Source organism: Papaver somniferum, chromosome 1, assembly GCF_003573695.1.
Source record: "Papaver somniferum cultivar HN1 chromosome 1, ASM357369v1, whole genome shotgun sequence".
Lineage (NCBI taxonomy): Eukaryota > Viridiplantae > Streptophyta > Magnoliopsida > Ranunculales > Papaveraceae > Papaver > Papaver somniferum.
This window is the reverse complement of record NC_039358.1, coordinates 226,190,594-226,217,935: the sequence shown is the minus strand read 5'-3', so window position 1 is coordinate 226,217,935 and position 27,342 is coordinate 226,190,594. Positions and strand designations below refer to the sequence as shown.

The window sequence follows — 27,342 nt, the reverse complement described above, 5'->3', positions numbered from 1 at the left end:
CGAAGGTGAAGAAGACATGCTTGTGACGGCTAAAATGGAGTTTGATGTGGCTCATCGTCGTCAAAGCATAATGATGCGGAAAAAGTCAAGAATTAGATACTTTCGAGATGGAGATAGAAACACCAAACATTTTCATCGAGTAGTGAGGGGTCATAAAGCTTTTAACAACATCAATAACCTTCGTATTAATGGTCGATAGACCGAAAACAAAGACTTGGCACTTACCAAGATGAGAGAGTTAGATGAACTAGATGATGAAAGGGGTCTTACTGAAGGTGAAGAAGCCATGCTTGTGACGGCTAAAATGGAGTTTGATGTGGCTCATCGTCGTCAAAGCATAATGATGCGGAAAAGTCAAGAATTAGATACTTTCGAGATGAAGATAGAAACACCAAACATTTTCATCGAGTAGTTAGGGGTCATAGAGCTTTTAACAACATCAATAACCTTCATATCAATGGTCGATAAACCGAAAACAAAGAAGAAATCAAGTTGGGTATCGCAAATCATTTTGAGTTAGCATTTAAAGAAATTTCAAACAAGCGTCCAAGAATCAAAAATATATGTCTAAAGAGTATTGATGAGAATGCAATCATATGGTTGGAGAGACTTTTTGTGAAGAAGAAATTAAGAATACAATTAAAGATTTATGAATTGATCGTGCTCCGGGTCCGGATGGATTTCCTATGAAGTTCTTTCTTGTTTGTTGGGATTTTCTAAAAGAAGATTTGATGAAGGTTTTCGAAGAATTTCACGACCAAAATATTCTTCATTCATCATTGAAAAATAATTTTATTGCGCTTATCCCTAAGAAGACGGGTGTAGAAGAAGTAAAAGATTTTCGGCCTATTAGTCTTATTGGCAATGTGTACAAAATCATTTCAAAAGTGAGCGTTTAAAGGTATACATTCCTACTCTAATCTCAACAACTCAATCTAGTTTTATTAAAGGAAGACAAATTCTTGATGGAATTTTGATAGCAAATGAATGTGTGGATTCTAGACTTCGTCAAAAATTATCGGGGTTGGTTTGCAAGCTTGATTTTGAAAAGGCGTTTGATAAAGTGAATTGGAATTTTTTAAATGAATTTTTGTGCAAAATGGGGTTTGGTGGTGTTTGGAGGGTTGGATTAGAAATTGTTTAACATTCTCAAAGTTCTCGGTTCTTGTTAATGGATCGTCTTTCGGTTATTTCGGTAGTGAAAAGGGACTTCGTCAAGGAGACCCTCTTTCTCCTTTTCTTTTTAATATTGTTTATGAAGTCTTAAGTTGTATGTTGAGTAAATCACAAGAACATGATCAAATCTCGGGTTTTTCCGTCAAGGAGGGGGGAACAAAAATAAATCACTTGAAATTTGCCGATGACACTATCATTTTTCTTGATTCTAAGAGAGAACAAGTTGATAACCTTCGCTACCTTCTTCTTTGTTTCGAGTTAACTTCGGGTTTGAAGATAAATTTCTTTGAAAGTAGCTTATTTGGAGTCGCGGTCGAGGAGGATGTTGAAAATTATGCTAACATGCTAGGATGTAAATATGCGAGTTTTCCTAGCATATATCTTGGCTTACCTTAGGGAGACAAGGTAGGAGGCACTCAAAAATGGGGAAAAACACTTGAAATTTGTGGGAAAAAAGTTACTTCTTGGAATGGAAAACCTATAGCAACAGGAGGTAAGTTAACTCTCATCAAAAGTGTTTTAGCTAGTCTCCCCATTTATTATCTCTCTATTTTTCTTTCTCTTTGATCCATAACTAAGAAAATTGATCGAATTGTGAGAAATTTCTTATGGGATGATGACAATAAGAAAAGAATTCACCATATTGGTTGGGAATTGTCTTCAAAACCAAAATAAAAATGTGGTGGTATAATAAGAGATAAGCAAGTGAACTCTGCTTTGCTAAAAAAATGGTGGTGGCGCTTTGGCGTGGAGAAAGATGCTTTATGGAGGAAGATCATAGTCGAAAAATTTGGCGAAACAATTACCGGTTGGGAAACTCTCCAACCCAAATGATCGAAAGGTGGTAGCTTGTGGTTCAAAATTTATAAAGAGCTTGAAGATTTCAATAAAAGTATTAGATTCAAGATTTGAGCGGGTAAGAAAACTAGATTTTGGGAAGACTCTTGGCTTGGTGCAGGATGGTTATGTGATATGTTTCCTTTGGCTTATGAAGCTTCAAGGACCAAGGAGGTCGTGGTGGCTAGTATGTATGAAGTTAGGGAAGATGGTGTACGGTGGGCGTTTATGTCTAGGCAAAGATACTCTCAAACTATTACAAATGAAGGGTTATCCATATCAAATCTTGTTTCTTCTATCACTATCCAAGAAGGGATTATGGATACCCGAATTTGGGTTGGTAGTGATCATGGTAAGTATACAGTTAAGGATGGAATTAAAGACAACGACGATCAAGGTGAGCCGGATTATCCAATCAATGTTGTTTGGAGTAATGAGTACCCTCACAAAATGAATTTCTTTCTTTGGCTTCTCTCTCGTGATCGGGTAATGACGGCGGATACACTTTTGAGAAGAGGTATGGATGTCTCTAGTGTATGTCGTTTTTTGTGAGGAAGATGATGAATCGAGTTCACACTTGTTTTATGGTTGTTGGAGAATCCGGAGAATTTGGGATTACTTTGTTGAAGGGTGCCACTTTGGATGGTCATACGACCCTAATGTCATTACATCTATGAAGACTTGGAAGTTTAATTGAGGAGATGAAAGACTTAGTCGAATATGGAATAACATACCGGTAGCTATATGGTGGTGTATATGGAAAGAGCGAAATGGAATAACAAAAACAAAACTTTGGCAAGCCTCATAAGAGATATCAACTTACAAGCATTCTTTTGGGCTGAATCGAATACAAGAATATTAGGGCTTACGGAATATATGGTGATCTCTTTATGGGATTCATTATACCGGTCTCAGTAATTTTTGTGTTTGTTTTCTTGGGTAGCTGAATCCCCTTTCGGTTCCCCTTTTTTGTTTGATTATAATCATTGGGTTAAGGTACTCCCCTTAAGTGCCTTTTTTAAATGAAATTTCTATTTGACCGATCAAAAAAAACAAAATAAAATTGAAATGTCGAAAACTTTCAACAGGGTAAGCTAGATTTTTTTGATAAAAAATTCAAAATCCTTTAGCTTTAGTGAGCATAGATTGGTGCCAATTGATACTTTATCAATGCATTTCTGCATCCTCTATAGTTGCCTTTTTATATGCGAAACTTGCGAAGAATTTAATCCTTCAAGGGGCATTAGGCAGGGGATCTATTGTCCCTCTTGTTCATACCGTGTATGAAAGCTCTTTTCTGGCTCCTAATTCACTAAGAAGATTTTTTTTTATCAAGGTATCAAATTGACGAAAACTGCTCCCCCAATCTAATACATGTTCTTTGCCGGTGACTGTTTAATTTATTGTTTAAGGAAAATAATTTAAGTAGTTGTTAGAATTTGTTAAATGTAATAATTAAATATTTTAAGCTCGACTTCAGGCCAAACATCTGTCTTTTCTTTTTTTTTTTTGTAAAAAAGTCCACAACAAACATAAAGGCGTTATATACAAGATTCTGAGAAAAAGAGATCTTAAAGACATTAGGTGCTGTTTTTAAACCAGTGTAAGCTATAATCCTTTGATAATGTCATTGAAAAAATGGAACAAAAGAGTTACCAATTAGGCCGGCAAAGTTGTATCGCAACCTAGTACAATGGTTATGATTAATCTGTTTTATCAAACATGCCCTTCTCCAATATGGGTTTCTTTGTGTTATCAAAATAATAACTAATAAAATTAATGCTTTACAACGTGATTTCTGATGGGGGTAAAAATTATAATTATAAAGGTATATACATAAAAGCATACGATATTTCGTGCATACCTATAGATAGAGGAGGGCTAGGTTTCAAGGAAGCTAACAAAACGAACCAAGAAATGGTCAAAAAAATTGCTTGGAGATTAGTTAGTAATGCGAACGACCTTGGGAAAGATTTTAAAAGGAAAATATTTCAAAAATTACGGTGCCTTGCCGTCCAAGAAAAAAGATAAAAATATTGGGTTTGGAAATGTATTCAACAAGGAATTCATCACATTAAACAATATATGATACATGAGGTTGGGAAGGTATGTCAATAAAGATATGGGATGACAATTGGGTGCCAGGAAGGGGAGATGTCTCACCAGACAATTTCTCACAGTGAAACAAAACACACTTGTGTCTGAGTTGATAAACTCAAGCACTATGAATTGTAACAGGGATGCTTTGGAAAGTTTGTTTATTATGGAAGTGGTCGACCAAATCATGAACATTAAGCTTTACAAAACAAATGAATAATGGGTGCTGAAACAAGATAAAATAAAAGATGGACTCTAACAACAAATGGGGAGTTCTTAGTTAAATCCTTATACTAAATCTCTCAGAATTCAAAAACCAGTGACACCATAAATTTATCTGGAAATCTGTATGTGAATGGACATTTCTTACATTACAACAACTTTTCTTAGAATAGTATGAGAGAGAACTTGCTTTCTATTGTACTATGTCCTTCCTTTTGTAGGCTTTTGCCAAAATCCTTCTTCTTATGACATTATGCCACATGTCATAGGTACCTCCTTATTTACCATTATTGCCACTCCTCTCAATAAAACCTTCCACATCTCTATTAATTCATTCCTTATCCTTCCTACTCCATGGATATACTATTTCGTCCTTCGGCCCTAGTCCCGAAGTCCCCATGTTAACTCATGGGCTTACCATTCCTCTAGGGACTCGTAGTCCTATTAAGGGGAAATTATTTTCATGTACCAACAACTGTAAACCTTGTGATACTCCTGCATCTACTGAAAAGGGGACTTTACATGATCGTGATATTCTCACAAATCATCTGGAATTCAGAAGTTTAGTTGGAGGTTTTCAATATCTTACTCTCACAAGACCTAACATCACCTTTGCAGTCTACTATATCTCTCAAATCATGTACTCTCCAACAATTACGCACATGCTTATTATAAAAAGAGTGCCCAGGTATCTCAAAGGCACAATTGGCTCTGGCAATACTATTTAAGTTGGAAATCTTAGTTCCATTACTAGTTATTCCGACTCTAATTGGGATGGATTCCCTGAGACTTAGGAAATTCTCTAGCCTCGTGGTCCTATATAAAGCAAAAACCGTCTCGAGAAGTTCCCCAGAGGCTGAGTACAAAAATTTCAGTGTCTTAGCTGCAAAAGTGATGCGGTTTAATTTTCAGGTTTAATCTGCGAGAAGAATTACGCACTACTCCTGCTAAACCTCTTTTAATCTGCTGCGAAAACATGGTTGCTTAGTTTCTAGCTGCAAATCCATCTTTCCATGCTATGAAAAAAGACATTGAAGTTGATTATCACTTTTTTTCGGATTTGATGGATGATGGAATTGTTGTAGTTCAGTCATACCTTCTTCTCGACAGCTAGCTGACCTCTCCACCGAAGGACTTGCTTCTACTACCTTTTACAACTTGGCTTGTCAAATAATGTATTGTTTTCACCCTCCATCAGATTGAGGGGGAGTGTTAGCAGTATAAGTCTGTTTTCTTATTTATCCCGTGTAAAAAATGTGTTATTTGTAACTCGTCTTTATCTTTATTTACTGTCTTTGTTTTACAACTTCTAGGTTAGGTGTATTTTTTATTTTTACTCTTGTTGTTTCTTTATATAGAACAATAACCTCTATAGATCTGTCAATAACATTTGCAGTTTCTTTCTTGTAGATCTTGTCGATGTTAAAAACTAATAGGTTGTATCTACATTCGAAATGCTCTATTCTGTTGAATATTTTCATAAATGTTTGCCGCTATCCGGGGGTAGGGGTGGTAACTCCCGGATGTATTCGACCTGTATCGGTTACCAGAAAGTTTTATCGATGTGTAGATTCCCATAGGGTTTGTTTCAAGAGATACGATTAATGGATACCTGTTGAAAGAGTCTATTGAAGATATAAAGACATCTCCGAAATACATGAATTCCTCTTTAAATAGCGAAGGCCTTCTCCCATTTCAACACATCAAAAATCTATGTTTTCTATATAAACATCATCAGACTCTAAACACCGTGTGTTTTTGGTTGGATCAAGGGAGTACGACTCTTGAATCCAACAACGTTGTTAGGGCTTCATCATATCCTAAAAGCATTATTCATTGACTAATTGCACTCGCCAATTATTTGGGAATGGTCGATATATTTTCTAAAAAGAATCAAAAGGCTTTGAAGCTTAGTGACACAACATTCTTTTCTGTTCTCTAAATTTCATCCTCTGAGTACCCACTTTCCAACATATTCTTCTAAACAATTATGCATTTTCTTTGACGAGTTGCTGATTTGATGTTGCATCTATTTTTTTAATGACCGTGGTTTGGCTGATCATATTAGGTGAAAGCTTTATTTCGGTTATATGCAGATCAATGTAAAGTTACAAGAAGTGAGATTCGTTTATTTATTTTGCATGAGTTGGTTTTCCTCCTTTTTTTGTTGGAAATACATGGCAAAAGTTAATAAGAGGCACATCAATGGGAAATGACGAGCTGAAAATCATGCCTAATAATAATAAAAATTGTCTGTATTTTGCCGGTATCGAGGTTTTATTTGTTCACTTGAGCAGATATATTCATGTGTTGTTGCGTCAAAATCAAAAAGGGGCCATCTTCAGAGTGAAAATATTAAACGTTGGGCTAAGGAGAATCTCTAGTTGTTACCTATTTTATGTTTCCAGGCTCTCTTTTGTCAGAATTCTTTAAATTTTCAATTTTCGGGTCATATCTACTGTACTCAACTTAGTGCGGAATCAGGGAACAATCTTTCTTTTTTGTTAGAAACTGAGTTTTTACTTTTCGTTTTCCAGGATACAATTCTATCTTCCCTTTTCTTTCAATCTATTAGCGAATCAACTACATAAACGACCACTCAAATTTAAAATGCTGTTGGAAATCCCAACTCCCATGACTCCATCATTCATATTGAAGCTTAGCACTGGGCCTTACACATTGCCGGAACACTCACTTTTTCTCTCAAATAAATGAAATAATGACCACTGTGACTAGGGAAAGAAACAATTTCCACGAGCTTCTGGCAAGGGATACTATGGTCATGGAAACAGTAACTAATATCATGATGGTATAAATGATCCAGACACAGTAATTAATGATGCTTGTAATCTCAGTTAAGAAAACAATTTGGTTTTGTATGAATAATACTCACCCATAATACTCACCCGATTATCGCTTCTAACTAAGGGTTTAGTCCAACTATCCGTGCAATCACTGTATGGAGTGCAATGGTGGAAACTCGGAAGTGGTTCAATCTAGGGTCATACGACTCATACCTATTGTACTCAACTTAGTGTGGAACCAGGGAACAATCTTTCTTGTTAGAAACTTAGTCTTTTTTATTATTATTATTTTATTTCAGTATCTTTTAGTTTTACTTAAAAGCACAAGAGTCGAAGAAAGAGTATCAAAATATCAGCATTAAGTTTCATACACTTTTTTTCAAATTCTTGCTCACATTAAATTAAAAAAACATGAACATAAGCCATGCATGAAAGCTTTAAAAGAAAAACGAAGACAAAAAAATACACAAAATTGGTTAAAAAGACCAAAATCAACAATTCTTGGGTGAAAGGGACATTTAGATTTTAATACTGTTTAAATAGACAAAAATTTAAAAATAGTCAGGATGTAAACAGTTTCATCCTACCCATTTTCAAATATTTTTTCTTATTTTTAATTTACATTAGGATGCATCCAGTTTCATCCTTGCTATTTTTTAAGTTTAAGTCAGGATGAATCCAGTTTCATCCTTGCTATTTTTTAAGTTTAAGTCATGATGAATCCAGTTTCATCCTTACTATTTTCTTGGTGTCCATTTCACCCATACAAATTTTTACTCGTCCATTTCACCCATACAAATGACTCATTTTCCGAAGAAAATAAGAGGAAGTTAATTTTTAAACAAATCAAAGAATCTTCATAAACTTTTGTTGCATCATCTTTGCCGATCCCCAACTTTAGAAAGCATGCGCTGCTGCTGCTGTCTGCTTCTCCTGATGAGTTATCTCTCTGAAAGAGGCATCTAAACTGCAACCCCAAACACTCTCAAACAGATCTTGGCTTGTCATGTTTCCTACAGGGGAGAAAGGGCCAAAAAGTTCTACACCAAATCAAGTCTGATTAGGATATATTCTCTGCGCGAACTTTGCACTTGTATCCTCTGCCCAAACCCTCTTTAACATATCTTCAATTGTAATATCTCTAACAGGGGAGAAAGGGCCAAGAAGTTTTTCACCAAAGCAAGTCTGATTAGGATATATTCTCTGCTCCAATTTTGCACTTGTTGTCGCTTCTGGCAATTCACGCATATCGGGCGCAAAGTAAGGATGCTTCAGAGCCTCCATAGCTGTTGGTCTGTTTTTTGGATCCCAAGAACAAAGGGATTTAATCAGATCTATAGCCTCATGACTAGCAGATGGTATCATTGTAGAAATACCATATGGATGTACTTGAGGAAACTTGTAACCACACCAATTGGCAAGTTGTATTCCTTCTGCCCACGACTCATAAGTTGGACTTCCGATTACACTGCAAATCTTATACAGCTGATCTGCTCGATTCTTACCTGGAAAAAGAGGACGAAACGAATACATTTCGGCCATTATAGTCCCAACTGCCCACATATCAACAGCAGAGGTATACGAAACCGAGTTTAACAACACTTCAGGTGCGCGGTACATCCGTGTAGTAACATAATCTGAACACGGTGATTTAGAATCAATTTCCCTAGCTTGACCAAAATCCGCGATCTTTATTGAATCTCCATCTCTAGCGACCAGCAAGTTATCTGGTTTTAGATCTCGATGCATATATCCACCAGGACGATGCATCTGTGCAAGAGCTAGCAAGATTTGACGAGACCAGCGTCGTATCTGAGACTCCGAAAAAAGGCCTATCCTGTTCTCCAATAACCCGTTTAGTAACTCAGCATCCGTACAAAGATTGATCTTATCATGCATAAGGCGATACAGAGTAGATTCTTCGTAATCAAAGACCAAATATAACACCTGATTGTCAAAGATGAGGGAAACAGTGTACACCTGAAATGAAATATTGAGAGATTTCACCCAATGTGATAACTTTTACTATCTTAATAGATTCACATTGTAAAGATAGGATGGCGGAAGATGCTTGGAGCTATTTCAATTGATGGACAAGATAAACATTAAACTGTTTGAGTCGATGGTGGCCAGGGGCTTTGAGCAAAATGAGTTTAACTACACTGTGTTGATCAAGTGGCGGCAGTAGTTTAATATTTTCTTTCCAAAATAAATCTTGGATAAGGAAACAAAATTTTCCTATTCCTAATTCCTAAAACCGAAACACATAAATCTCCGATTGAGTGTATACCGATAAGTTTATGTAATACTATACTTTTGGCTAACAGATTCATGAAAATGTTAGAAAAGTTCATTTCACCTGTGTAATCTGCCTTTTTGTCTTCATGACAAATCTCGAAGAATATCATTGTTGCTCATGAAATTGTGCAATCTACGAAGAAAAATAACAATAACAGCCAAAATGTTTCTGACAATGAAGTTTCTTTGGAGGCTGCAAACTCCTTGTCAAGAAGTGAGTTTGGCAAGCAAATTAACTCTTCAAATGAAGATACTGATGATGCGGCATCACGTACAAGTGGTAGTGCGAGAAGTAATCTTAATGCATCCGGTGATTATTCAAAGGTGGCTAAAGGTATGTCGGATAAATTTAATACCCTCTATGGCAAACTTAAAAACTCCGGTCACCCTTCGGGTATCGTATTCACCGAACAAGAAAAAGATTTTGTTACAAACACAATTTTGGATCATGCTAATGCTTTTAAAGATGAGCTCGCGGCGGGAGAAAAGGAAGGATCTTGATTGATCTTGTTTTAAGGTTTGGTTTGTACGGGGTTGCAATAAATTTAAATGTTTAACATAATTTTTTGGAATGTCAATGGTTTTAACGACCCTAATAAACGATAGAAGTTAAAAAAAGCTTGTGCAACGGTGGAAGCCTACAATTCTTATGATTCAAGAGACCAAGCTTAGTGCTTGTAACGATAAGATTGTGCGTCAATATTGGGGTGCGACTCCGTGCAAGTGGATTGCTTTAAATTCTGATGGAAGATCGGGCGGAATTTTGTTGATATGGAATTCAGATTTGATTGAGGTTGATGACTTTCTTGAAGGAACTTTTACTATAAATATCTCTTGTCGAATTTGGAGGATAACTTCCGTTGGGTCTTAATTGGTGTTTATGGTCCTTGCAATGTGAACGAAAAAAAATATTTCGTATGGAGCTAGCTACCTTGCATGGTTATTGGAATGGAATGCCTTTGTGTTTCGGTGGAGACTTCAACGATATAAGATACATGGTGGAAGTATAATTGGAGTAGGCCACCTAATAAGAAGAGAAAAATTGACCGTTTTCTTTTCTCGTCGGATTGGGAAGATCATTTTTCAAATATCAACTTCAAGCGACTTGCAAGACCTTTTTCGGATCATTTTCCCATTGAGTTATGCTCAACGGACTCGGATTGGGGTGCTTTCCCTTTTCGATTTCAATTATCTTGGCTAGAAGGAACTAACATGATTTCTTTAATGAAAGAATGGTGGGAATCTTTTTCTGTTGTAGGCACGGCGGGTGAATGTTTTTCAAAGAAGTTACATGCTTTGAAGGAGAAATTGAAGGTGTGGAATCGAGACGTCTTTAGGAACATTGATAGGGCAATTGACTTGGCACTTACCAAGATGAGAGATTTAGATGAACTAGATAATGAAAGGGGTCTTACCGAAGGTGAAGAAGACATGCTTTTGACGGCTAAAATGGAGTTTGATGTGGCTCATCGTCGTCAAAGCATAATGATGCGGAAAAAGTCAATAATTAGATACTTTCGAGATGGAGATAGAAACACCAAACATTTTCATCGAGTAGTGAGGGGTCATAAAGCTTTTAACAACATCAATAACCTTCGTATTAATGGTCGATAGACTGGAAAAAAAGACTTGGCACTTACCAAGATGAGAGAGTTAGATGAACAACATGATGAAAGGGGTCTTACCGAAGGTGAAGAAGACATGCTTGTGATGACTAAAATGGAGTTTGATGTGGCTCATCGTCGTCAAAGCATAATGATGCGGCAAAGTCAAGAATTAGATACTTTCGAGATGGAGATAGAAACACCAAACATTTTCATCGAGTAGTTAGGGGTCATAGAGCTTTTAACAACATCAATAACCTTCATATCAATGGTCGATAGACCGAAAACAAAGAAGAAATCAAGTTGGGTATCGCAAATCATTTTGAGTTAGCATTTAAAGAAATTTCAAACAAGCGTCCAAGAATCAAAAATATGTGTCTAAAGAGTATTGATGAGAATGCAAGCATATGGTTGGAGAGACTTTTTGTGAAGAATAAATTAAGAATGCAATTAAAGATTTATGAATTGTTCGTGCTCCGGGTCCGGATGGATTTCCTATGAAGTTCTTTCTTGTTTGTTGGGATTTTCTAAAAGAAGATTTGATGAAGGTTTTCGAAGAATTTCACGACCAAAACATTCTTCATTCGTCATTGAAAAATAATTTTGTTGCGCTTATCCCTAAGAAGACGGGTGTAGAAGAAGTAAAATATTTTCGGCCTATTAGTCTTATTGGGAATGTGTACAAAATCATTTCAAAAGTGAGCGTTTAAAGTTATACCTTTTTACTCTAATCTCAACAACTCAATCTAGTTTTATTAAAGGAAGACAAATTCTTGATGGAATTTTGATAGCAAATGAATGTGTGGATTCTAGACTTCGTCAAAAATTATCGGGGTTGGTTTGCAAGCTTGATTTTGAAAAGGCGTTTGATAAAGTGAATTGGAATTTTTTAAATGAATTTTTGTGCAAAATGGGGTCTGGTGGTGTTTGGAGGGTTGGATTAGAAATTGTTTAACATTCTCAAAGTTCTCGGTTCTTGTTAATGGATCGTCTTTCGGTTATTTCGGTAGTGAAAAGGGACTTCGTCAAGGAGACCCTCTTTCTCCTTTTCTTTTTAATATTGTTTGTGAAGTCTTAAGTTGTATGTTGAGTAAAGCACAAGAACATGATCAAATATCGGGTTTTTCCGTCAAGGAGGGGGGAACAAGAATAAATCACTTGAAATTTGCCGATGACACTATCATTTTTCTTGATGCTAAGAGAGAACAAGTTGATAACCTTCGCTACCTTCTTCTTTGTTTCGAGTTAACTTCTGGTTTGAAGATAAATTTCTTTGAAAGTAGCTTATCTGGAGTCGCGGTCGAGGAGGATGTTGAAAATTATGCTAACATGCTAGGATGCAAATATGCGAGTTTTCCTAGCATATATCTTGGCTTACCTTAGGGAGACAAGGTAGGAGGCACTCAAAAATGGGGAAAAACACTTGAAATTTGTGGGAAAAGAGTTACTTCTTGGAATGGAAAACCAATAGCAACAGGAGGTAAGTTAACTCTCATCAAAATTTTTTTAGCTAGTCTACCCATTTATTATCTCTCTATTTTTCTTGCTCCTTGATCCATAACTAAGAAAATTGATAGAATTGTGAGAAATTTCTTATGGATTATGACAATAAGAAAAGAATTCACAATATTGGTTGGGAATTGTCTTCAAAACCAAAAGAAAAAGGTGGTGGTATAAGAAGAGCTAAGCAAGTGAACTCGGCTTTGCTAAAAAAATGGTGGTGACGCTTTGGCGTGGAGAAAGATGCTTTATGGAGGAAGATCATAGCTTGAAGATTTCAATAAAAGTATTAGATTCAACATTGGAGCGGGTAAGAAAACTAGATTTTGGGATGACTCTTGGCTTGGTGCAGGATGGTTATGTGATATGTTTCCTTTGGATTATGAAGCTTCAAGGACCAAGGAGGTCGTGGTGGCTAGTATGTATGAAGTTAGGGAAGATGGTGTACGGTCAGTGTTTATGTCTAGGAAAAGATACTCTCAAACTATGAAAAAAGACATTGAAGTTGATTATCACTTTTTTTCGGATTTGATGGATGATGGAATTGTAGTAGTTCAGTCATACCTTCTTCTCGACAGCTAGCTGACCTCTCCACCGAAGGACTTGATTCTACTACGTTTTACAACTTGGGTTGTCAAATGATGCATTGTTTTCACCCTCCATCAGATTGAGGGGGAGTGTTAGCAAGATAAGTCTGTTTTCTTATTTATTCCGTGTAAAAAATGTGCTATTTGTAACTCGTCTTTATCTTTATTTACTTTCTTTGTTTTACAACTTCTAGGTTAGGGGTATTTGTTATTTTTACTCTTGTTGTTTTTTTATATAGAACAATAACCTCTATAGATCTGTCAATAACATTTGCAGTTTCTTGCTTGTAGATCTTGTCGATGTTAAAAACTAATAGGTTGTATCTGCATTCGAAATGCTCTATTCTGTTGAATATTTTCATAAATGTTTGCCGCTATCCGGGGGTAGGGGGTGGTAACTCCCGGATGTATTCGACCTGTATCGGTTACCAAAACGTTTTATCGATGTGTAGCTTCCCATAGGGTTTGTTTCAAGAGATACCATTAATGGATACCTGTTGAAAGCGTCTATTGAAGATAGAAAGACATCTCCGAAAGACATGAATTCCTCTTTAAATAGCGAAGGCCTTCTCCCATTTCAACACATCAAAAATCTATGTTTTCTATATAAGCATCATCAGACTCTAAATACCGTGTGTTTTTGATTGGATCAAGGGAGTACAACTCTTGAATCCAACAACGTTGTTAGGGCTTCATCATATCCTAAAAGCATTATTCATTGACTAATTGCACTCGCCAATTATTTGGGAATGGTTGAAATATTTTCTAAAAAGAATCAAAAGGCTTTGAAGCTTAGTGCCACAACATTCTTTTCTGTTCTCTGAATTTCATCCTCTAAGTACCCACTTTCCAACATATTCTTCTAAACTATTATGCATTTTCTTTGACGAGCTGCTGATTTGATGTTGCATCTATTTTTTTAATGACCGTGGTTTGGCTGATCATATTAGGTGAAAGCTTTATTTGGGTTATATGCAGATCAATGTAAAGTTACCAGAAGTGAGATTCATTTATTTATTTTGCATGAGTTGGTTTTCCTCCTTTTTTTGTTGGAAATACATGGCAAAAGTTAAGAAGAGGCACATCAATGGGAAATGACGAGCTGAAAATCATGCCTAATAATAATAAAAATTGTATGTATTTTGCCGGTATCAAGGTTTTATTTGTTCACTTGAGCAGATATATTCATGTGTTGTTGCGTCAAAATCAAAAAGGGGCCATCTTCAGAGTGAAAATATTAAACGTTGGGCTAAGGAGAATCTCTAGTTGTTACCTCTTTTATGTTTCCAGGCTCTCTTTTGTCAGAATTCTTTTTTTTTTTTCAATTTTCGGGTCATATCTACTGTACTCAACTTAGTGCGGAATCAGGGAACAATCTTTTTTTTTGTTAGAAACTGAGTTTTTACTTTTCGTTTTCCAGGATACAATTCTATCTTCCCTTTTCTTTCAATCTATTAGCGAATCAACTACATAAACGACCACTCAAATTTAAAATGCTGTTGGAAATCCCAACTCCCACGACTCCATCGTTCATATTGAAGCTTAGCACTGGGCCTTACACATTGCCGGAACACTCACTTTTTCTCTCAAATAAATGAAATAATGACCACTGTGACTAGGGAAAGAAACAATTTCCACGAGCTTCTGGCAAGGGATACTATGGTCATGGAAACAGTAACTAATATCATGATGGTATAAATGATCCAGACATAGTAATTAATGATGCTTGTAATCTCAGTTAAGACAACAATTTGGTTTTGTATGAATAATACTCACCCATAATACTCACCCGATTATCGCTTCTAACCAAGGGTTTAGTCCAACTATCCGTGCAATCACTGTATGGAGTGCAATGGTGGAAACTCGGAAGTGGTTCAATCTAGGGTCATACGACTCATACCTATTGTACTCAACTTAGTGTGGAACCAGGGAACAATCTTTCTTGTTAGAAACTTAGTTTTTTTTTATTATTATTTTATTTTATTTCAATATCTTTTAGTTTTACTTAAAAGCACAATCGAGAGTCGAAGAAACAGTATCAAAATATCAGCATTAAGTTTCGTACACTTTTTTTCAAATTCTTGCTCACTTTAAATTAAAAAAACATGAACATAAGCCATGCATGAAAGCTTTAAAAGAAAAACGAAGACAAAAAAATACACAAAATTGGTTAAAAAGACCAAAATCAACAATTTTTGGGTGAAAGGGACATTTAGATTTTAATACTGTTTAAATAGACAAAAATTTAAAAATAGTCAGGATGTAAACAGTTTCATCCTATTCATTTTCAAATACTCATCTGACTTAGATATGTCAACATAAAATCAGCAAATCCATCTCTAAATGAATAACACTAGCAAAAACGAGAGGTGACTATCAAGCAATTACCAGTCATAAAATAATACATTTAACCTTGCAAGTGAATGAGAATCTCTTAATTAAGATATCACTGCTTCAGCAGAAAGACGTTGTTAGCACTGTATTAACAGAAAGACGTTTTACAGCGCTAGTCTAGATGTACCTAAGCCATTTTCATATTATCGATGACGAAGGACATTTTAAGCAACAGAAAGTAAAGCTTCAGACAGTAATTATACTGGCAGAATAATACAAACACCTGGGAACCTTGTGCTAGCACATTAATATCGCAAAAAATGATCACACAACTGATTCAGCAGGGTATAGATATGAACCCAGGAAAACAAAATGCATGTGTAATCAGTAGTTACACATGTAAACAATAGTTACACATGCATATTAGCATAAGTTACACATACAATCATCATGTGTAACTAGAAATTACACATCTAATTATTATGTGTAACTATAAGTATAACCTGCATCTAATTAGTCTAATCTGCATCCACTACTACTCCCTACTACTAGGACTTGATGTTCTTTTCTCAATTTCATAAATATAACCACTATAACATATCCCATCAAATTAGCATGTGTAACTATAAGTTACATATGCATATCCCATCAAATTAGCATGTGTAACTATAAGTTACACATCTAATTTGCATGTGTAACTAGTGAATACACATTTATTTGGCTTGTGTACCTAGAAGTTACATATTTAATTAGCATGTGTAACTACTAGTTACACATCCATAGTCTGCCAATGCTAGTTAAACGTGCAAATTTTCATGCATATGGCTTGTGAGATGTGCAGTTAAACAGATGTATGAGTTAAGTGAAACCATTCCAGACCTATATCCATATACTACCTTTCAAGAAAAAGAAGTAGCTAGTCGTAAGTAATCAAGAAGGCTTACTTGATAACGGTGTTCACTTTATCTGTCTGGATGTTGTACATCTTCTTGAAAGCATCCTTGTTTTCTTATTCTTGTTGTCTTCAATCTTCTTCATTGCTGACTCGGTGGTGAGTGGGTATTTCAGGATCTGGTAATGGTCCAGCTTGTTCCTTGGTAGTGCACTAATATATTGGTACTTGGGATTCCTTGCCTTCTGCAATGTCTTTGGCCTGTGAAATATGACTGATGTGCAGATATTCTTAGCCTTCTTCTTAATGGTTGATGCTCCAGCTTTGACAGCCTTGGAAGCTTTGTTAGCCAGCACCTTGGGGTCAGCCTTCTTAGTAACTACATGACAAGCAAATGATATCAGTACCATAGCAGCTAGAACACTTCTCATACAAATGAACAAAACAGGACATCCAAAAATCAAAAACCAATGGACACAGAATAGTCAAATCTATCTCATAACTGAATAAACTAGAGCAAGTATACAAAACTTAATAGTTCACCCTTACAGAGTTACAGACTCTACAAAAAGAAGGTAAAATTAAAAATGTTACAGTTAAATAGAAGTTTCATATTAGGTTACATATGCATATACCATCAAATTAACATGTGTAACTATAAGTCACACATCTAATTTGCATGTGTAACTAGTAGATACACATTCATTTAGCTTGTGTACCTAGAAGTTACACATTTGATTAGATGTGTAACTACTAGTTACACATATATAGTCTGCCAATGCTAGTTAAATGTGCAAATTGTCATGCATATGGCTTGTCTAATGTGCAGTTAAACAGATGTAATGTGCAGACCTATATCCATATACTACCTTTTGATATACATTCATTCAACGGAAAGCATTGACCCCTTTGATATACATTACAAAATCCATATACTACCTTTACAAGGATGCATAAGTCAACAGTAAAAACCAATCATTTACAGGGATGCTACCGTAGTAAATTTATCAGAACAAGTTAACCTTGATCACAAAAAAAACATAAACATTTAAAAAAGAAGAGAACCTTGTGAAATCAGCTAATTACCTGTCACCACTAGCACCATTAGTAGAAACTTAAAATAGTTCATCCTTTATCTTCTCATCATCTCCTTCAATTCATCAATTCTGAAAAACACCACCACTGACTTCAAAATCCTCCTTCAAACCTGCTCCAATACCACCACCTCTACCACCACATCCTCCTCATACTCCTCCAGATTCTGCATCTCCACCATCAACACCACCATAGATTCGTTAACCAAACTCAACATATATAGTCAAGATAAGCAACATAAAAACACCAACAAGAGTCCACAACTAGCTCCATTAGAATTATGAGAGATCAGCGTTTTTATTAAATGGAGAATTTAACTAGTATTATCAACAAATCGGCAGAAACAAACAACAAACCTAAACATACCTAGATTCAAAACCTGTTGATTCAATAAAAATAATGTTCTTCTCCGATCTGAATAAAGTCAACGAAACAAAAATCAGAACCTTATCAAACTAAGAAAGTAGAACTACTAAATCAGGAAAACCTATTGAATCAAATAGAAAACCTTACCTGAAGTAGCTTCGAAACAACAAATTAGAGTCAATTTTATTTTCGAATCACATAACTAGGAATTTTAATTGAATTAAACATGATTAGAAGGGAGAAACTTATCTTTCTCAGCTTTTTGTTGTTGAATCTTCAGATCTAATAGTTGATGACGAATTTTATTGTCTCTGCATCTCGATTTCGACTTATTCACAAACAAATGATGATCTGGAAACATCATCAGTAGATACAGATACAGAAGTAGAGATCAATGTCATTTTTTCCTCTTCGTCGTACATCGGCAGCCATAGATGACATAGATCGAAAACCACTAAATTCTTTTAGCAGAAGATAGAGTAGAACAAAAATCTCTATACATAATTGATTCTTTCTAAATCACAGATCGATTTGCTTGCAAATTGTTGATGTGAAATCAAATCAGAAGATTAGATCTTGTACAACCGAATAGATAAAACCCTAGAAAATGAATCTATGAGAGCAACTCTGGTTTTAGACGGAGAAAGAAAATGAAATAGAAAATGAAAGTATCTTCTGTTATTCCTCTTGTATAAATATTAAAGGGTAGCCTTGGTATTATTAAAATTCGTAATAATTAATTATGGGCCAGATCTGAAGAAAATTTGATTTTTTGGGCCTAGTAATATCATTTTCTTAAAGTATGTAGTTGACAGTGGATGATCCATTTAGTGGGGCTTCTATATGTTTGAACCCATATAGTTGGGGGTTCTAGTATTTTTCACTTTTTAATTTACATTAGGATGCATCCAGTTTCATCCTTGCTATTTTTTAAGTTTAAGTCAGGATGAATCCAGTTTCATCGTTACTATTTTTTTGGTGTCCATTTCACCCATACAAATTTTTACTCGTCCATTTAAACCATGTTTTAAATATATTTGGACAAATGACCCATTTTCCAAAGAAAATAAGGGGAAGTTAATTATTAAACAAATCAAAGAATCTTCATAAACTTTTGTTGCATCATCTTTGCCGATCCCCAACTTTAGAAAGCATGCGCTGCTGCTGCTGTCTGCTTCTCCTGATGAGTTATCTCTCTGAAAGAGGCATCTAAACTGCAACCCCAAACACTCTCAAACAGATCTTGACTTGTCATGTTTTCTACAGGGGAGAAAGGGCCAAAAAGTTCTACACCAAAGCAAGTCTGATTAGGATATATTCTCTGCGCGAACTTTGCACTTGTATCCTCTGCCCAAACCCTCTTTAACATATCTTCAATTGTAATATCTCTAACAGGGGAGAAAGGGCCAAGAAGTTTTTCACCAAAGCAAGTCTGATTAGGATATATTCTCTGCTCCAATTTTGCATTTGTTGTTGCTTCTGGAAATTCACGCATATCGGGCGCAAAGTAAGGATGCTTCAGAGCCTCCATAGCTGTTGGTCTATTTTTTGGATCCCAAGAACAAAGGGATTTAATCAGATCTATAGCCTCATGACTAGCAGATGGTATCATTGTAGAAATACCATATGGATGTACTTGAGGAAACTTGTAACCACACCAATTGGCAAGTTGTATTCCTTCTGCCCACGACTCATAAGTTGGACTTCCAATTACACTGCAAATCTTATACAGCTGATCTGCTCGATTCTTACCAGGAAAAAGAGGACGAAACGAATACAGTTCGGCCATTATAGCCCCAACTGCCCACATATCAACAGCAGAGGTATACGAAACCGAGTTTAACAACACTTCAGGTGCGCGGTACATCCGTGTAGTAACATAATCTGAACACGGTGATTTAGAATCAATTTCCCTAGCTTGGCGAAAATCCGCGATCTTTATTGAATCTCCATCTCTAGCGACCAGCAAGTTATCTGGTTTTAGATCTCGATGCATATATCCACCAGGACGATGCATCTGTGCAAGAGCTAGCAAGATTTGACGAGCCCAGCGTCGTATGGGAGACTCCGAAAAAAGGCCTATCCTGTTCTCCAATAACCCGTTTAGTAACTCAGCATCCGTACAAAGATTGATCTTATCCTGTTCTTCGATTTTTCTTCTTCTCTTTACCTGAAACGGCTTCAATGAATTTACTTATCTGATGAAACATGAAAGAAAAGGAAAAAACTGATGAAACTCTTTATTTCAAGAAGCGGATCAAGAAACAATGAAAACTGGGATACAAGAGCTATATGCATGCGCCCATGTATATATATAAGGGAAAAAAAAACTTATAGAGCTACTAGGAAACAGTGTTCGAGTCTATCTGGGTAATGTTTCCAGGCGGTTCCTAGTTTTGACCAGAATTAATAGTCGGTTCCTAGTTTTGACTTTTTTCGAACCCAAAACTCAAGTAAACTGTAGACCTAGTTCCAAGGTCAGAGTAGGTTGTGCTGTTCTGTTAATTGATGAAGCTCTGGTTCTCGTCAATGAAATACATAGATATTTGAATGTTGTATGATTCGGATGTAGTTGTTTACACTTATATTTTTCAATTCAGGCTGCTTGAATGCGGCAAAGAGACTCCTGGACGAGATGGTTAATTAGTAAAGGAAATGTAACCACATATAGTTGTATCATTCATGGCCACTGCCTACATGGTCAACATGATATTCAGATGCGTCTACTCGTTGATCATGATGGCATCTTTCACTATGTGACTCCGTTATTTATTTTGTTATTAAACACTCTCTCTCCCTAAGTGAGTTAAATGATCTCTAGTTTACTTTCTTCTTTTTCTTTTCTTCTTTGTGTGTGTATGAACCCTTGTTAATTATGGCATGTTTCATATAGAGGCTAGTGTTCTGGTCCAAAATGGTTCACAAACTCTATCATCACTGTCCGATAGCTAAAACCGCATATTCCTACTTCTCTGCCGTTGTAAATCCTTATCTTTGTATTTATAAAAGCTAAGATTGCTCTTGGTAAAAACAAAAGTTAATGGAGTGCACAAATCCTATATTTGCACATTTTTGGATGGTCGAATAGTCAACAATGAGGGTTTGCACATTTTTGGATGGTCCAAAATAAGTCTTGGATAAGGAAACAAAATTTTCCTATTCCTAATTCCTAAAACCGAAACACATAAATCTCCGATTGAGTGTAGACCGATAAGTTTATGTAATACTAAACTTTTGGCTAACATATTCATGAAAATGTTAGAAAAGTTCATTTCACCTATGTAATCTGCCTTTTTGTCTTCACGACAAATTTCAAACAATATCATTGTAGCTCATGAAATTGTGCACTCTACGAAGAAAAATAACAATAACAGCCAAAATGTTTCTGACAATGAAGTTTCTTTGGAGGCTGCAAACTCCTTGTCAAGAAGTGAGTTTGGCAAGCAAATTAACTCTTCAAACGAAGATATTGATGATGCGGCATCACGTACAAGTGGTAGTGCGAGAAGTAATCTTAATGCATCCGGTGATTATTCAAAGGTGGCTAAAGGTATGCGGATAAATTTAATACCCTCTATGGCAAACTTAAAAACTACGATCACCCTTCGGGTATCGTATTCACCGAACAAGAAAAAGATTTTGTTACAAACACAATTTTAGATCATGCTAATGCTTTTAAAGATGAGCTCGCGGCGGGAGAAAAGGAAGGATCTTGATTGATCTTGTTTTAAGGTTTGGTTTGTACGGGGTTGCAATAAATTTAAATGTTTAACATAATTTTTTGGAATGTCAATGGTTTTAACGACCCTAATAAACGATCGAAGTTAAAAAAAACTTGTGCAACGGTGGAAGCCTACAATTCTTATGATTCAAGAGACCAAGCTTAGTGCTTGTAACGATAAGATTGTGCGTCAATATTGGGGTGCGACTCCGTGCAAGTGGATTACTTTAAATTCTGATGGAAGATCGGGCGGAATTTTGTTGATATGGAATTCAGATTTGATTGAGGTTGATGACTTTCTTGAAGGAACTTTTACTATAAATATCTCTTGTCGAATTTGGAGGATAATTTCCGTTGGGTCTTAATTGGTGTTTATGGTCCTTGCAATGTGAACGAAAAAAAAATATTTCGTATGGAGCTAGCTACCTTGCATGGTTATTGGAATGGAATTCCTTTGTGTTTCGGTGGAGACTTCAACGATATAAGATACATGGTGTAAGTATAATTGGAGTAGGCCACCTAATAAGAAGAGAAAAATTGACCGTTTTCTTTTCTCGTCGGATTGGGAAGATCATTTTCCAAATATCAACTTCAAGCGACTTGCAAGACCTTTTTCAGATCATTTTCCCATTGAGTTATGCTCAAAGGAATCGAATTGGGGTGCTTTCCCTTTTCGATTTCAATTAGCTTGGCTAGAAGGAACTAACATAATTTCTTTAATGAAAGAATGGTGGGAATCTTTTTCTGTTGTAGGCACGACGGGTGAATGTTTTTCAAAGAAGTTACATGCTTTGAAGGAGAAATTGAAGGTGTGGAATCGAGACTTCTTTGGGAACATTGATAGGGCAATTGACTTGGCACTTACCAAGATGAGAGAGTTAGATGAACTAGATGAGTAAAGGGGTCTTACCGAAGGTGAAGAAGACCTGCTTGTGACGGCTAAAATGGAGTTTGATGTGGCTCATCGTCGTCAAAGCATAATGATGCGGAAAAAGTCAAGAATTAGATACTTTCGAGATGGATATAGAAACACCGAACATTTTCATCGAGTAGTGAGGGGTCATAAAGATTTTAACAACATCAATAACCTTCGTATCAATGGTCGATAGACCGGAAACAAAGTCTTGGCACTTACCAAGATGAGAAATTTAGATAAACTAGATGATGAAAGGGGTCTTACCGAAGGTGAATAAGACATGCTTGTGACGGCTAAAATGGAGTTTGATGTGGCTCATCATCGTCAAAGCATAATGATGCGGCAAAGTCAAGAATTAGATACTTTCGAGATGGAGATAGAAACACCAAACATTTCATCGAGTAGTGAGGGGTCATAGAGCTTTTAACAACATCAATAACCTTCATATCAATGGTCGATAGACCGGAAACAAAGAAGAAATCAAGTTGGGTATCACAAATCATTTTGAGTTAGCATTTAAAGAAATTTCAAACAAGCGTCCAAGAATCAAAAATATGTGTTTAAAGAGTATTGATGAGAATGCAAGCATATGGTTGGAAAGATATTTTTGTGAAGAAGAAATTAAGAATGCAATTAAATATTTATGAATTGATCGTGCCAATGACACTATCATTTTTCTTGATGCTAAGAGAGAACAAGTTGATAACCTTCGCTACCTTCTTCTTTGTTTCGAGTTAACTTCGGGTTTGAAGATAAATTTATTTGAAAGTAGCTTATTTGGAGTCGCGGTCGAGGAGGATGTTGAAAATTATGCTAACATGCTAGGATGCGAATATGCGAGTTTTCCTAGCATATATCTTGGCTTACCTTAGGGAGACAAGGTAGGAGGCACTCAAAAATGGGGAAAAACACTTGAAATTTGTGGGAAAAGAGTTACTTCTTGGAATGGAAAACTAATAGCAACAGGAGGTAAGTTAACTCTCATCAAAAGTGTTTTAGCTAGTCTACCCATTTATTATCTCTTTATTTTTCTTGCTCCTTGATCCATAACTAAGAAAATTGATAGAATTGTGAGAAATTTCTTATAGGATGATGACAATAAGAAAAGAATTCACAATATTGGTTGGGAATTGTCTTCAAAACCAAAAGAAAAAGGTGGTGGTATAAGAAGAGCTAAGCAAGTGAACTCGGCGTTGCTAAAACAATGGTGGTGGCGCTTTGGCGTGGAGAAAGATGCTTCATGGAGGAAGATCATAGTCGAAAAATTTGGCGAAACAATTACCGGTTGGGAAACTCTCCAACCCGAATGATCGAAAGGTGGTAGCTTGTGGTTCAATATCTATAAAGAGCTTGAAGATTTCAATAAAAGTATTAGATTCAAGATTGGAGCGGGTAAGAAAACTAGATTTTGGGAAGACTCTTGGCTTGGTGCAGGATGGTTATGTGATATGTTTCCTTTGGATTATGAAGCTTCAAGGACCAAGGAGGTCGTGGTGGCTAGTATGTATGAAGTTAGGGAAGATGGTGTACGGTGGGCGTTTATGTCTAGGCAAAGATACTCTCAAACTATTATAATTGAAGGGTTATCCATATCAAATCTTGTTTCTTCTATCTCTATCCAAGAAGGGATTATGGATACCCGAATTTGGGTTGGTAGTGATCATGGTAAGTATACGGTTAAGTATGGAATTAAAGACAACGACAATCAAGGTGAGCCGGATTATCCAATCAATGTTGTTTGTAGTAATGAGTACCCTCACAAAATGAATTTCTTTCTTTGGCTTCTCTCTCGTGATCGGGTAATGACGGCGGATACACTTTTGAGAAGAGGTATGGATGTCTCTAGCGTATGTCGTTTTTGTGAGGAAGATGATGAATCGAGTTCACACTTGTTTTATGGTTGTTGGAGAATCCGGAGAATTTGGGATTACTTTGTTGAAGGGTGCCACTTTGGATGGTCATACGACCCTAATGTCATTACATCTATGAAGACTTGGAAGTTTAATTGAGGAAATGAAAGACTTAGTCGAATATGGAATAACATACTGATAGACGCATTTATGTGTCTAATATAGCCCAATTGTATATATTGTTAGTACCCATTTTTGTGCTTATTATGGTATTTTATTTATTTGTAGGTGTTTTTGGAAAAATAAGGTTTTGCGGCGAAAGTGACTGAAAATGTGGCATTTGGACCTCTGTAAACAGTGAACCGGAAGTACCCCGAAAGTATGCCGTAAGCGCCCTAGAAATGCACCGGAAACGCCCCAAAAATGTGCTTGAGGAACCCATAAAAATTACTATTTCCACCCCAATTGCTATTCACACCCCAGCTCTGGTTAAGGGGCACCCTTCTTCTCAAATTCAAAAATAAATTTTGGCGGGAAATTTTCTTTATACACTGTTAGATTTTCCAATCAATTTTTGAAGGTGTTATAAGGAGATTAAATCGCCGAAACTTAATGGGTATATGTGATATGGATAAAAGAATATATTGTGGTGGTTGGGATCTATCAAACTTGGCCAGATAATCGATTCTCAATTAAAGCAGGAAACAAGAGATATCGGTTAAAATTGGAAAGAAAATTACGTAAAGATGCTGCATGGGTTGTGGAAGTTAAGTGCAGATATTCTCCTAGGTTGCATATCAACAGATTGTGGAAATTATCAAGATAATTAACGCATGCAGAGAAAGAAAATAAGAAATTATTCCCAAGAATAATTTTCCTTTACTGTGAAGATTTTGAGGAATTAATGGCGAGATTTGATGCGCCTTGAATGTATAAATAGGAGATACATGAGTCCTAGAAGGGTGGTCGAGAGTTGGGAGGAGAAGAGAGGAAGCTGCAGAGGAAGAATCACGAATTCTCTCTGCTGCTGCTGCTGTTCGTGATGAAGATGAAGAACATGAAGAACGGACCTGCACCAGCAGTCGTTTTTCAACAGTAATAACGACTCAGACCAGTGGGTCGTACATCAGGCAGTCTTATTTGCCACAGCGTTTGCGATAAGCTGCAACAGTCTTATTTTGTCACTGAGGGTCGTAGGTCTCTGGTTTTATTGTATTTCTCATATTCTCATCATTTGTAAACCATTTTTGAGCCATAATAAATTATTTTGAGAGCATTTTTACTATGATGAGCTAAATCCCTCGTAACCAAGGCAATGGAGGAAGCTATTCACGCAACATAAATGGTTAACTATTTCATTTAATTATATAATTCACCTAATCGCTGCTTTTGCAGAGTTTTAAATTATTTGAATGATTGTCTTAAATATTTGTTATTCAGTTTGATAGGTTATGCTTGCTTTAATCTCTTTATAATCTATGCTTAAGGTTTACAATTAATGTTTGAGAATCTGTATGATTGATACTGAATTAAAGATAAAAGAGGACTTAAGAATTGAATAGAGGTTTGAAATATTTATCATTCAATTTTGCATAATAGTGGAATCTAGTGTCTTGGTTACCTCTCGCACCCATTGTTAATAATTTTGTATATAATTTTATTAAACCTTTAAATTTAATCTTCACAAATCTTTGAGTTCGAATCTTATTTACTACAACAACGAACCCCAGAAAATCTTTAATCATTTTGGCGCCGCCGACGCGGACCTGTGCTTAGGTAGAATTTTTTTTTTAGGTTTATTATTTTTTTTTAGAATTGTTTGTTCCTTTTTACGTTTCTTTTTGTCTTTATTTTGCAGGTTCAAAGTGAAAACTACGGACTTGGAGAGGAAAAAACTTAAAGCGAAAAGCGAAAAGAGAAGAAAATAGGACAATCTTAGGATTTAATTTTTAATTCTTTTAGAGTGTGTGAGGAAAACTGTAATTTTATTTTATTTTTTCTTTTTGAACTTTAAATTGGACTGGACATTTGGACATTATTTTTAAAACCCTACGGAAAGGTTATAAATTAAAAAAAATTAAATATAGATTGTTTGCAGGGAAGGACGACGATTACTATATCGTCTCGGCCCCTCGGGTTCGCACACTGACACCGGAGTCAGTGGCCCGAGTCGACTACAGCGGTTCTTCGCCCGTCTGGTACGGGAGGTAAGTCCATCGAAACACTCGCGAATCTCCTGTAAGCGAGTTACTGTATTGATGTATTTTCAAATGTTGTTGTAGACAGTGGTAAAAACTAGGTTCTTTCGAACTTGTGAAGGTAACTTTTTTTTTAGATTTAATTAAATTGTAAAGAAAATAACAAAGTGATTGAAATATTTTTGGAGGAAACTGGGGCTAAGGATTTCACTTTTCTACCATTTAAATTGATATTTCTAATATTTATTATGCAAATTTTTCCTTTAAAATAATTTTAATTATTGCTAAAACTGATTTTTTTAAATAATAACTGTAAGTTAAAAGCATGGAATATCAAAAACTCTAAGTCAAGCATAATCCATCAATCAAGATAACAATTATTTAATAAAAATCTTTGGAAAAATCCTATAACTCAAGGCAAATAATTAAATAAATTTAATTGCATAAATAATAAAAATAGAAATTACCAATTTTTTATTGGTGGAATTGCTTCCTCCGTCGCCCCAGAGAATAAGTTAGCTCATCATGGTGTAATACATCTCAAAAGATTTTATTAATGCTCACAAGTTGATTACAAATGATGAAAGAACAAGAAAATCAATTTATGACCGTCCTTTGCAACACACAAGAAACGTCTGAAAAGAACGGCATATGAGAAGTGCAGTTGACGCTGTTGTGAAATCACGGGAAAGGAATAGGGAATTGTCGCAGTTCAGCGACACTCCTATACGACTTTCCTGGTTGGTCTTTGTTCTTCGTGTTCTTAGCTGAGCAGCAGCAGAACTCTTCTTGCTGTCGACCCTTTCCTTCGATTCTCTCGGCTCTAACTCTCTCCCTATGACTTG

At 35.9% G+C, this 27,342-nt stretch overlaps 2 protein-coding genes across 2 annotated transcripts; both read right to left on the bottom strand.

Moving 5' to 3' along the window:
- Positions 1-8,186: 8,186 nt before the first annotated feature.
- LOC113362177 (cyclin-dependent kinase F-4-like) lies at positions 8,187-17,456 on the bottom strand. The gene is made up of 4 exons (XM_026605142.1): positions 17,438-17,456; positions 16,901-16,913; positions 16,594-16,774; positions 8,187-9,116 (listed from the first exon to the last, which is right to left on the bottom strand). Exons 1-4 carry the CDS (start codon positions 17,454-17,456, stop codon positions 8,187-8,189), a joined length of 1,143 nt encoding a protein of 380 aa, XP_026460927.1.
- A 1,500-nt stretch (positions 17,457-18,956) lies between these two features.
- On the bottom strand, positions 18,957-19,829 carry LOC113362168 (cyclin-dependent kinase F-3-like). Its single transcript, XM_026605134.1, has one exon. It carries the CDS (start codon positions 19,827-19,829, stop codon positions 18,957-18,959), a length of 873 nt encoding a protein of 290 aa, XP_026460919.1.
- Between the last annotated feature and the right edge of the window lie 7,513 nt (positions 19,830-27,342).

What these genes read in the sequence shown, in the direction of transcription:
- LOC113362177 (XM_026605142.1), bottom strand. An exon ending in GGCCAAAGACATTGCAGAAG is followed by an intron (nt 9,117 to 16,593) that starts GCAAGGAATCCC and finishes ATTTCATTTCAG; the next exon opens with GTGTACACTGTTTCCCTCAT.
- LOC113362168 (XM_026605134.1), bottom strand. Translation starts at nt 19,829, where the DNA reads ATGCATCGTCCTGGTGGATATATGCATCGAGATCTAAAACCAGATAAC.